This window comes from Siniperca chuatsi, linkage group LG24, assembly GCF_020085105.1.
Source record: "Siniperca chuatsi isolate FFG_IHB_CAS linkage group LG24, ASM2008510v1, whole genome shotgun sequence".
Taxonomy (NCBI): domain Eukaryota; kingdom Metazoa; phylum Chordata; class Actinopteri; order Centrarchiformes; family Sinipercidae; genus Siniperca; species Siniperca chuatsi.
In genome coordinates this window covers 411,243-422,344 of record NC_058065.1, presented here as the reverse complement: position 1 = coordinate 422,344, position 11,102 = coordinate 411,243, and the positions used below count along the sequence as shown (strand labels likewise).

Sequence of the window (11,102 nt, the reverse complement as noted above, 5' to 3'; positions counted from 1 at the left end):
CCTGAGAATGAGTCGAGCTGATGCCTGTTTTATATTGATCCTGTAGTTTATTTATAGGACAGGCAGGGCGAGAGTCTAACGAGTTAATTAAAGCAGATTAAAGATGTTTTACTGAACACGTGGAGTTAAAACTTTAAAAAGCACAGTTCAACACTGAGCTGTTTGTTTCCGGTCGCCCAACCTTTGAAAATAAAACAGGAAGTGTTTCATGTCTGAAACATTTCAGATTAAGAGTAAATCATTTCAGTCACCAGGCAGGTGTGAAGTCGTGCCCTGAAGCCAGACTGACAGGCTTTTATCTTTGTCACACCAATAAACCAGACACTCGTTTCCTGTTGAAGTGCTTTTTATTAACGTGAGGTTTGTTTTCAGATCTTGTTGAAAGCAGCGACGTCCATCGACTGAACGAAGTCCTCGAAGGCCGTGATGCGTTCCTCCAGGAGGTCTGTGCCCACCTGCCGACACACAGGTGAGAACACGTCAGGTAAGAGACAAGCGCCCCACAGCCACCTAAAGCTAAACAGGTCAGTGCGTTCACCTTGTCGTCCTCGACCACGCAGCCGATCTGCAGCTTCTTGATGCCGTAACCAACCGGAACCAGTTTGGCTACAGAGGAAACAAACAAATCAATAAATCAATAAATCCGTCTTCAGACTGAAACTAATTTAACCTCAACGTTTGTAAAAAAGATTCTCTGCAGAGTTTTCAGATCGTAAAGTTTCATCTGATGTTCAGCCGAAAGATGGTGAGTTAGATCATCATCAAGTCTGCAGAGCCGATCGGTACTGATCGATACGATCAATACTGATCAGTGCCGCTCGATACTGATCGAGCCCGATCAATACCGAGCGTCAGCGTGACGCCGCCGGCTGGTTTCCACCGTAACTCTGAACAGAATCGGTGAAACGGCGTCGGGCTTCGCCGCCGGTTCAGTTTGAACGTCAGTTCTTTGCTTTTGAGCCGACGCCATTTTGAGCGTGTGGAGTTAGTCAGAAACAAAATGTCCGACGACCTTTAAGGCGAGTTAAATACCGCCACGCCCTCGGCTGACAGGCGTGGCGTCGACTTACACTGTCCCCAGACCAGCCCGTCCATCTGAATGCTGCGGACGCACTCCTCCAGCTTCGACATGTCCGTCTCGTCGTCCCACGGCTTGACGTCCAATAGGATGGAAGATTTGGCGATGAGGGCGGGCTCTGCGGAGGAAGGGGATGAGTCGGTTACCATGGAAACCACTCTGACCTACAAGCCGCCCAGCGGCGGCCGGAGACTCTCAGGTAAACAAGCTGTCCATCAGGCAGTCAGCCGAAAGATGGTGATTGGTTAATCATCACGAAGAGCCGGCCAATCAACAAACAGAACCCGAGGGTTCACTTACTCGCTTTTTCTACAGCTTTCAACCACCTCACAATCCTGAAGAAGACTGTGGGATGTGGTTGAAAGTACAAAAACAGACCTGCTGGTTCAGATTATTCAGTTACTAACCTGGCGACCAGACCGGACGCCCGGCAACCAGACGGGGCCTTGGCGACCAGACCGGGCGCCCGGCAACAGGCGGGACGCCCGCAACCAGACCGACGCCCGGCAACCAGACGGGACGCCCGGCAACCAGACGGGACGCCCGGCGACCAGACCGGACGCCCGGCAACCAGACCGGACGCCCGGCAACCAGACCGGACGCCCGGCAACCAGACCGGACGCCCGGCGACAACTTGCTCTACCTTCGTCATGTAACAGATCAGAAAGTTATTATAAAGCTCCCTTAATATTGATTAATCTTTGAAATATTAGCTATTGATGACCTGAAAGTCAATGTTTCCCTTTAAAAAACAAAACTTCATTAAACTTCGTTGTTGTTATGGTTCAGTACTTCAGACTGAAAGCTCTGGTTTCGTTAAACTCAAGCACTGATCAGACCTGATCACATGACCGCAGGCGGCGCCGCCGTGCCCAGACCTTTGTCTGAGGGGTTATTCAGTTAACTAATCAATAGCGTGATTGGTTGGATCGGTCGTAACGTACTCTTTGCCTTCTTGGCGGCGTATTCTGCCAGACGCTCCTCCTTCAGCCTGGCCGCCTCTGCGTCTTCCTGCAAGACAAAGAACAGGGAAAATTATTAAAGCCAACAGATTGTTTATTAACAACATCACGGTGACATCACTGCGACCTCACCTCGTCGTCGGAACCGAACAGGTCGATGTCATCGTCGTCGTCGTCCTTTGAGGCGGGGGCGGAGCCGGAGGTGGCGTCAGCCACGCCCGCAGGGCCGTACTGACCCAGAGGCTTCTTCACACCTGGAAGACTGACAACAGGAGGAGGCGGGGCTTACTTCACTGACGTCACACCTGCGTACCCACAACCCGACGACCTCACCGTCCTCACCTGTTCTTCTGGTTCTGATAGGACTTGATGTGGTTGAACCAGCGGAGGGCGTGGCACAGGTCGGCTGACGGGGGGGACGAGATCGCCTCGAAGACCGCCACGTCGGCCTGCGAGGGGACGTACCTGAGGACGGAACACATGGTTAAACATCTGCAGGTTCACCTGAGAGGGAACGCACCTGGTCGCTACACGCCGGCGGGTTCACCTGAGGACGCACCTGGTCGCTACACGCAGGCGGGTTCACCTGAGGACGCACCTGGTCGCTACACGCAGACGGGTTCACCTGAGGACGCACCTGGTCGCTACACGCAGACGGGTTCACCTGAGGACGCACCTGGTCGCTGCACACGCCGCGGGTCAGTAACCGAGGACGCACCTGGTCGCTACACGCCGGCGGGTCAGTAACCGAGGACGCACCTGGTCGCTACACGCAGGCGGGTCAGTAACCGAGGACGCACCTGGTCGCTACACGCAGGCGGGTCAGTAACCGAGGACGCACCTGGTCGCTACACGCAGGCGGGTCAGTAACCGAGGACGCACCTGGTCGCTACACGCAGGCGGGTTCACCTGAGGACGCACCTGGTCGCTACACGCCGGCGGGTCAGTAACCGAGGACGCACCTGGTCGCTACACGCCGGCGGGTCAGTAACCGAGGACGCACCTGGTCGCTACACGCAGACGGGTTCACCCGAGGACGCACCTGGTCGCTACACGCCGGCGGGTTCACCTGAGGACGCACCTGGTCGCTACACGCCGGCGGGTTCACCTGAGGACGCACCTGGTCGCTACACGCCGGCGGGTCAGTAACCGAGGACGCACCTGGTCGCTACACGCCGGCGGGTTCACCTGAGGACGCACCTGGTCGCTACACGCCGGCGGGTCAGTAACCGAGGAGGAGCCAGCACTGAACACCGGGTCAGCTGACTGGCGTCTGAAGGATCCGGTGTTCGATTAGCGGACTCGTTTGGCGATCGGTTGTTTTAATGGTCACCGATCAACTGATCGATCGATACTAAAGATGAAAGTTCTCGGTGATCAGCGGTTCATTAACACATTTGCAGGATGAGTGAAGCGATCGATACGTAACTCCGCGTGTTGTTCAGCTCAAGTTCAGCTCGAGCCTTTGAATGACACCTTTCAGGTTAAAGGGAACCACGTGACCGTACAGCTCCGTGTAGTTAGCATGTTAGCACCATGTGGCTCGATGCTAACCACCGGCAGCATGAAGCTGCTTCGCGTCAAACTAAAACAAAGTTTAGCTCCCCGGTTATCAGCTCGCGCTCCTTCAGACCGAACCGCGGACTTCCTGCGGCTTCAGAGTCACACTTAGACTCTGCTCCGCTGGTAGCCTGTCGGCTAACTGTTAGCCGAGAGGCTAACTGTTAGCCACAGCTAGCTCAGCGCGGAGCCAAGATGGCGGCGCGGCCAGCAGCGCAGAGCAGTTTGTAACGGAGTGTCTAATGTTTCTACTGTTTTCTACTGTCTCTACTGTCTCGGCTGCACTGACCCCTCTATGTAGCTGCGCTCCGACAGGAAGTCGTTCAGCACTTTGAGGCCGGAGGCCGATTTCAGGTCGCCGAAGCCCATGATGAAGAGGAACCGGAGGATGATGAAGGAGCCGCCGGAGGAGCAAGAAGAAGGAGGGAGGAGGCGGGAAGAGCCGCATTTATACCCGGAGACAGACCCCTCCTCGCGGGCCACTGCTCCTCCTCCTCACCGCTGACCTGGAGGAGGAGAGGAGGAGGAGGAGGAGGAAGACTCAGCCCTCAGGAGAAGTTTCAGAATAAAGTTCAGATTACAGTGAAGAAGACGCAGATGTAGTTCACAGAGAAGATAACGAAGAATAATAAGAAAACGTTTTAAAAGGATGATAAAACAGCTGTGCTGTGGTAAAGAGGTTAACCCTAAGCCTACGGGGATCAATAAAGCGTTTCTGATCTGATTTCTGGAAAGAAGGAATATTATTTATTATAAGTTCACTTATTTATTTATATTGTTTTTTCTTTAGTTGTTTGGTTTCACTGTGATCGTCGTGTTTTCAGCTTCACAGGAAAGCTGCTAAACATTAAATATCATCATCATCATCATCATCATCATCATCATCATCATCATCATCATCATCATCACACAGCTTTGGGATGAAGTTAATTCAGGGGGAATCTAGTTTCCCCGCTTCTCTTCAGGGTTTATTTTGCAGTGAAGACTGAAACATTTACCCTTTAACGCTGATCTCTCCGACTCATGTTTCATATGACACCATAATAATAATAATAATGTCTCTTCGTGTGTCGGAAGCTCGTTCCCCTCACCTGTTCAGACAGCTTTAATCAGTCTGAACAGGTGAGGGGAAGTCTGTCTGAACTCTGCTGTCCGATAACCGCGGCTGGAAATGTAAATGTTGATGTAAATCATCGGGAACACAAACACATGAAGTCTGTTTCTGTTTAAAAGGTTGAAAACAGCCTCTGACACAAACATGCTGTCAGACCTGTCACACAGTCACGTGACCTGCTCCTGCTCTCCTATTGGCTGATGACGTGCATGAACCTGAACACACCTGAGAGATGTTTCAGGTGAGTTTCAGTCAGGCACAGAGCTCAGATCAGTTGGTCTGAAGGTTTTATTCACTCGGACTCCGAGAAGACGAAGAAGAAGAAGAACGATTACAGGATTAAAAGAAGAAGAAGAAGAAGAGTGATGGGTCAGGCTCACAGCCCCACCTCTCCTCAGGTAAATCAAGAACACACTTTACATCAGCTGCCTTAAACTCACCTGGCAGACAGGTGTCCTCCATGTCTCACCTGTCGCAGCGCTCTGCCCTTCACTTTGTCTCACAGGCTCATCTGATGTGACATTTATACATCAAATATTAAAGTCTGTGATGATGTGTGCTTCTGATGAACATGTTTTCTGAATCAATATGCTTAATTAATAACTTCTATTGATCACCTGCAGCTTTTTAAAGGGACAGTTCACCCCAAAATCTAAAACACATGTTCCTCCTCTCAGCTGTACAGCTGTTAATCCATCTGGACTGTTTCGGTCTGAGCGGCAGAGCTTTGGAGATATCGGCCGTAGAGACGACTGCATGTTTGAATATAACGGGACAATATGGCGCTCGGCTTGTGGAGCTCAAAGCGCCAAAAACTACATCTGAAAAACTCAACAGCGACGTCTCTTTCCAGAACTCGGCTGCTGGAGATAATCCTAAGACTTCGTGTAGGAACTGCTTTCTTTCTACCGAACTACACCCGCCAACCGCATCACCGCGCTGAAGGGAGCGTGCACCTGCTCGTGGACGAGAGGCTCGTGACAGCGCAGGACGTAAACATTAATGGCGTCGTCCTGGACTGAGCTGTAACGTTAGCTAGCTCAGCGGTGCTGGGTGAGCTAGCGGTATCGGTTAGCAGTAAAGTCTCGTCCACGAGTGGATGCTCGCGTCCTTCTGCGCGGTGATACGGTTGGCGGGTGTAGTTCCTCCACCGCCTCCTGCCATATTAACATTTAGTTGTACATGAATGTGAATAATTAATGTGTTCGTGTTTATTAAATGTGTCAGAGCGTAACGCTGGAGGCTGCTGATATTCACCTGAGCGTTACTCATTCGGTTTTTTAAAGCGTTCTCGAGTATGACTCTCTGAACTCTCAAAACAAACAGGACCAGAACTTTAACACGTGGGTTTGTGTGTTCAGGTAATCCTGATGGGTTTGGACTCAGCTGGAAAGTCGACTCTGCTGGCCAGACTGCTGACAGGACAGGTGAGACTCCTCCGAACAGGTAGACACTTCATGTTGGATACGAACAGGATGTAAAAGAGGAAAACAGTCTGACCAGGTGTGAATGTGATTATCTGTAAACTTCAAGGTGATGGAAACGTCCCCGACCGTCGGATTCAATGTGGGAACTTTGCAACTGGACAAGAAGACGTCTCTGACTGTGTGGGACGTTGGAGGACAGAAGAGCATGAGACCCAACTGGAGGTAAATATAGACTCACTCCCCCCCAAAAACCCAACAAACAAACAATAATTCTTCTTCTTCAGGTACTACCTGGACGACTGTAAGGCTCTGGTTTTCGTGGTGGACAGCAGTGATCCGACCCGGATACCGGAGGCCCAGAAAGTCCTGAAGAAGGTCCTGGGTGATGAGAAGTTACAAGGAATTCCTCTGATGGTTCTGGCCAACAAGAAGGACCTGCCAAACTCCATGACCATACGAGAGGTACAAAACACAGCCCACAGTACGCAACAAGAACCAGAACACAGTACGCAACAAGAACCAGAACACAGTACCTAGCAAGAACCAGACCACAGTACGCAACAAGAACCAGAACACAGTACCTAGCAAGAACCAGACCACAGTACGCAACAAGAACCAGAACACAGTACGCAACAAGAACCAGACCACAGTACGCAGAAGAATACAGTACCTAGCAAGAACCAGACCACAGTACGCAACAAGAACCAGACCACAGTACGCAACAAGAACCAGAACACAGTACGCAACAAGAACCAGAACACAGTACCTAGCAAGAACCAGAACACAGTACCTAGCAAGAACCAGACCACAGTACGCAACAAGAACCAGAACACAGTACCTAGCAAGAACCAGACCACAGTACGCAACAAGAACCAGACCACAGTACGCAACAAGAACCAGAACACAGTACGCAACAAGAACCAGAACACAGTACGCAACACGAACCAGAACACAGTACGCAACAAGAACCAGACCACAGTACGCAGCAAGAACCAGAACACAGTACGCAAATAGAACCAGAACACAGTACGCAACAAGAACCAGAACACAGTACCTAGCAAACCAGAACCAGACGACAGTACGCAACAAGAACCAGAACACAGTACCTAGCAAGAACCAGAACACAGTACGCAACAAGAACCAGAACACAGTACCTAGCAAGAACCAGAACACAGTACCTAGCAAGAACCAGACCACAGTACGCAACAAGAACCAGAACACAGTACCTAGCAAGAACCAGACCACAGTACGCAACAAGAACCAGACCACAGTACGCAACAAGAACCAGACCACAGTACGCAACAAGAACCAGAACACAGTACGCAACAAGAACCAGACCACAGTACGCAACAAGAACCAGAACACAGTACGCAACAAGAACCAGAACACAGTACGCAACAAGAACCAGACCACAGTACGCAACAAGAACCAGAACACAGTACGCAACACGAACCAGAACACAGTACGCAACAAGAACCAGAACACAGTACCTAGCAAGAACCAGAACACAGTACGCAACAAGAACCAGAACACAGTACCTAGCAAGAACCAGAACACAGTACGCAACAAGAACCAGAACACAGTACGCAACAAGAACCAGACCACAGTACGCAACAAGAACCAGAACACAGTACGCAACAAGAACCAGACCACAGTACCTAGCAAGAACCAGAACACAGTACCTAGCAAGAACCAGACCACAGTACGCAACAAGAACCAGAACACAGTACCTAGCAAGAACCAGAACACAGTACCTAGCAAGAACCAGACCACAGTACGCAACAAGAACCAGAACACAGTACCTAGCAAGAACCAGACCACAGTACGCAACAAGAACCAGAACACAGTACGCAACAAGAACCAGACCACAGTACGCAACAAGAACCAGACCACAGTACGCAACAAGAACCAGAACACAGTACGCAACAAGAACCAGACCACAGTACGCAACAAGAACCAGAACACAGTACGCAACAAGAACCAGACCACAGTACGCAACAAGAACCAGAACACAGTACGCAACAAGAACCAGACCACAGTACGCAACAAGAACCAGAACACAGTACCTAGCAAGAACCAGAACACAGTACGCAACAAGAACCAGAACACAGTACGCAACAAGAACCAGACCACAGTACGCAACAAGAACCAGAACACAGTACGCAACAAGAACCAGACCACAGTACCTAGCAAGAACCAGACCACAGTACCTAGCAAGAACCAGACCACAGTACGCAACAAGAACCAGAACACAGTACCTAGCAAGAACCAGAACACAGTACCTAGCAAGAACCAGACCACAGTACGCAGCAAGAACCAGAACACAGTACCTAGCAAGAACCAGACCACAGTGCGCAAATAAGAACCAGAACACAGTGCGCGCACAAGAACCAGACCACAGTACGCAGCAAGAACCAGAACACAGTGCGCAACAAGAACCAGACCACAGTGCGCAACAAGAACCAGAACACAGTACCTAGCAAGAACCAGAACACAGTGCGCAGCAAGAACCAGAACACAGTGCGCAACAAGAACCAGAACACAGTACGCAACAAGAACCAGAATACAGTGCGCAACAAGAACCAGAATACAGTACGCAACAAGAACCAGAACACAGTACGCAACAAGAACCAGAACACAGTACGCAACAAGAACCAGAACCAGACCACAGTACAGCAAGAACCAGACCACAGTACCTAGCAAGAACCAGACCACAGTACCTAGCAAGAACCAGACCACAGTACGCAACAAGAACCAGAACACAGTACCTAGCAAGAACCAGAACACAGTACCTAGCAAGAACCAGACCACAGTACGCAACAAGAACCAGAACACAGTACCTAGCAAGAACCAGACCACAGTACGCAACAAGAACCAGAACACAGTACGCAACAAGAACCAGACCACAGTACGCAACAAGAACCAGAACACAGTACGCAACAAGAACCAACCACAGTACGCAACAAGAACCAGAACACAGTACCTAGCAAGAACCAGAACACAGTACGCAACAAGAACCAGAACACAGTACGCAACAAGAACCAGACCACAGTACGCAACAAGAACCAGAATACAGTACCTAGCAAGAACCAGACCACAGTACGCAACGAACCAGACCACAGTACGCAACAAGAACCAGAACACAGTACCTAGCAAGAACCAGAACACAGTACGCAACAGGAACCAGACCACAGTACGCAACAAGAACCAGAACACAGTACCTAGCAAGAACCAGAACACAGTACCTAGCAAGAACCAGACCACAGTACGCAACAAGAACCAGAACACAGTACCTAGCAAGAACCAGAACACAGTACGCAACAGGAACCAGAACACAGAAACCGGTTCAACTTAGAACAAACTGGTTCAGCTTAGAAAAAAACAAATTAAGGATTAAGATGTAAAATAACTCCAGTCACAGAAAGAGTCTTCATACTGAGCTTCCTAATGGGGGCACAAGACTTGAGACTTGAAAGAAGCTGCCTTGTTAGGGAGCAAGGAGAGAAGATGGGGGCTTCCTGAGTACAGCGCGAGGAAGAGTAGGGATCCTAGTTAGGAAGCAAGGAAGGAGGGAAGAGGCTTCCTTGTTAGGAATCCCTGCAGCCGAGTAGGAGCGCTCCTAGTCGAGGTCAGGTCTTGTTAAAGAGCAAGGAGGGAGAAATCTTGTAGTTAGGGAGCGAGGAAAGTCCTAGTCAGGAAAGGAGGGAAGAACCTCCCCCCAGCTTTGTTAGGGAACAAGGACAGTGGGAACTTCCTCCTTTTCTCCTCATCATCTTCTTTCTTCATCTCTCTCCATCTTCTTCACCCCCCCCAGATCTCCAATCAGCTGGATCTGCCCAGTTACACCAACCGGCTGTGGGAGATTCAGGCCTGCAGCGCTCTGAAGGGACTTGGCCTCCAACAGGCCTTCATGTCTGTCAACAAGCTCATCAAGAGGAGCTGAGAGGAGGAAGAGGAGGAGGAGGAAGACGATTAAAACTAAAACTTTAAACTTATTATTGATACTGAATAAAGATGTAATAATACATACATAAACATGATTGATTGTTCTGATTGATCATCAAACTTTCAGCAGGTTTAAAAAATCATTTCGGGGATTTTTCTTCTGTTTTAGCTCAAGTATTCATTATTTCAGCCAATCACAACGCACTATTTTACTATCCAAACTCTGCCTGGTAACAGTGTAGACTAACCAATCAATAAATGTCTTGATTGATCAGTTGCCAGGTGACAGAAGTCCAAGAAATTAATTTGAAGATTTTTTCATCAGACGTGATGAACTGTCTTTAAGGAAACTTTCCCCTGTTCGGTTCAGTTCAGGTGAACTCAGGTGTGTTTACCTGTTGAGTGCGGTTGTGTGAAAGCTGTCAGACTGTGATGTGGACTAAACAGTCAGACTGAGACCACCTGGGAAGGAGGGTCTCAGTCTGGGTCAAAGGTTGTGGTGTGAAAACAAACAGACCAGATTTTAGGAGAGTACATATTTAATTGAATGAATTAAATCTAAAGAACTATTAAACTGTCCAATCAGTGAGTCGGCTGTCAGTCATGTGACTTCACGTCAATCTGAATCTGAGTTCCTGGGGGGTCCTGATCCTCAGTAACCTGACCTGACCTGGGCCAAATAAACTCCACCACAGGTGTGAAAATGACCTTAAAAAGAGACGGAAATACGAAGATAAAAGTGCTAATAAGAGTTTTGTTACTTTAAAAGACGAATTTGAGAGTAAAACCAACAGTTCGCAGGAGTTCTCGAGTTTAAAGACAGATGAAATCATCGTTTTCTTCACGGGAGAAAGATAGATCTTTGTATTTGGTTGTTTGCTCTAACTTTATTGTCCCATGACCTGTTGGATGTGTTTGCCGTCCTCTGTAAATCACATCTCCCCTCGAGGGACAATAAAGACCTGACCTGACAAACGAATTCCCGTCTGTGGGCGTTAAACTACGAATCCTGTACC

At 49.4% G+C, this 11,102-nt stretch overlaps 3 protein-coding genes across 3 annotated transcripts; 2 read left to right on the top strand and 1 right to left on the bottom strand.

Moving 5' to 3' along the window:
- Positions 1-11,102, top strand: part of LOC122871907 (NLR family CARD domain-containing protein 3-like) — a 752,187-nt gene that overhangs the window by 510,810 nt on the left and 230,275 nt on the right.
- On the bottom strand, positions 329-4,110 carry eef1b2 (eukaryotic translation elongation factor 1 beta 2). Its single transcript, XM_044187637.1, has 7 exons — positions 3,890-4,110; positions 2,383-2,505; positions 2,173-2,302; positions 2,023-2,089; positions 1,071-1,196; positions 539-606; positions 329-455 (listed from the first exon to the last, which is right to left on the bottom strand). Exons 1-7 carry the CDS (start codon positions 3,967-3,969, stop codon positions 369-371), a joined length of 681 nt encoding a protein of 226 aa, XP_044043572.1. The 5' UTR covers positions 3,970-4,110; the 3' UTR covers positions 329-368.
- arl11 (ADP-ribosylation factor-like 11) lies at positions 4,954-11,065 on the top strand. 2 transcript variants are annotated; one of them, XM_044187645.1, is made up of 5 exons: positions 4,954-5,112; positions 6,076-6,141; positions 6,248-6,363; positions 6,426-6,603; positions 9,956-11,065. In XM_044187645.1, exons 1-5 carry the CDS (start codon positions 5,080-5,082, stop codon positions 10,082-10,084), a joined length of 522 nt encoding a protein of 173 aa, XP_044043580.1. In that variant the 5' UTR covers positions 4,954-5,079; the 3' UTR covers positions 10,085-11,065. The 2 variants fall into 2 exon arrangements, with proteins under 2 accessions (XP_044043580.1, XP_044043578.1); XM_044187643.1 differs by lacking the exon at positions 4,954-5,112 and adding an exon at positions 5,220-5,601.

Excerpts from the sequence above, each read along its gene's own strand:
- eef1b2 (XM_044187637.1), bottom strand. The coding sequence starts at position 3,969 with ATGGGCTTCGGCGACCTGAAATCGGCCTCCGGCCTCAAAGTGCTGAAC. Across the intron at positions 2,506-3,889 it reads GAGCGCAGCTACATAGAGGG|GTACGTCCCCTCGCAGGCCG; the intron begins GTCAGTGCAGCC and ends TTCCGTCCTCAG. Across the intron at positions 1,197-2,022 it reads CGCCGCCAAGAAGGCAAAGA|AGCCCGCCCTCATCGCCAAA; the intron begins GTACGTTACGAC and ends CTTCCTCCGCAG.
- arl11 (XM_044187643.1), top strand. The coding sequence starts at position 5,494 with ATGGCGCTCGGCTTGTGGAGCTCAAAGCGCCAAAAACTACATCTGAAA. Across the intron at positions 5,602-6,075 it reads AGATAATCCTAAGACTTCGT|GTAATCCTGATGGGTTTGGA; the intron begins GTAGGAACTGCT and ends TTGTGTGTTCAG. Across the intron at positions 6,142-6,247 it reads CCAGACTGCTGACAGGACAG|GTGATGGAAACGTCCCCGAC; the intron begins GTGAGACTCCTC and ends GTAAACTTCAAG.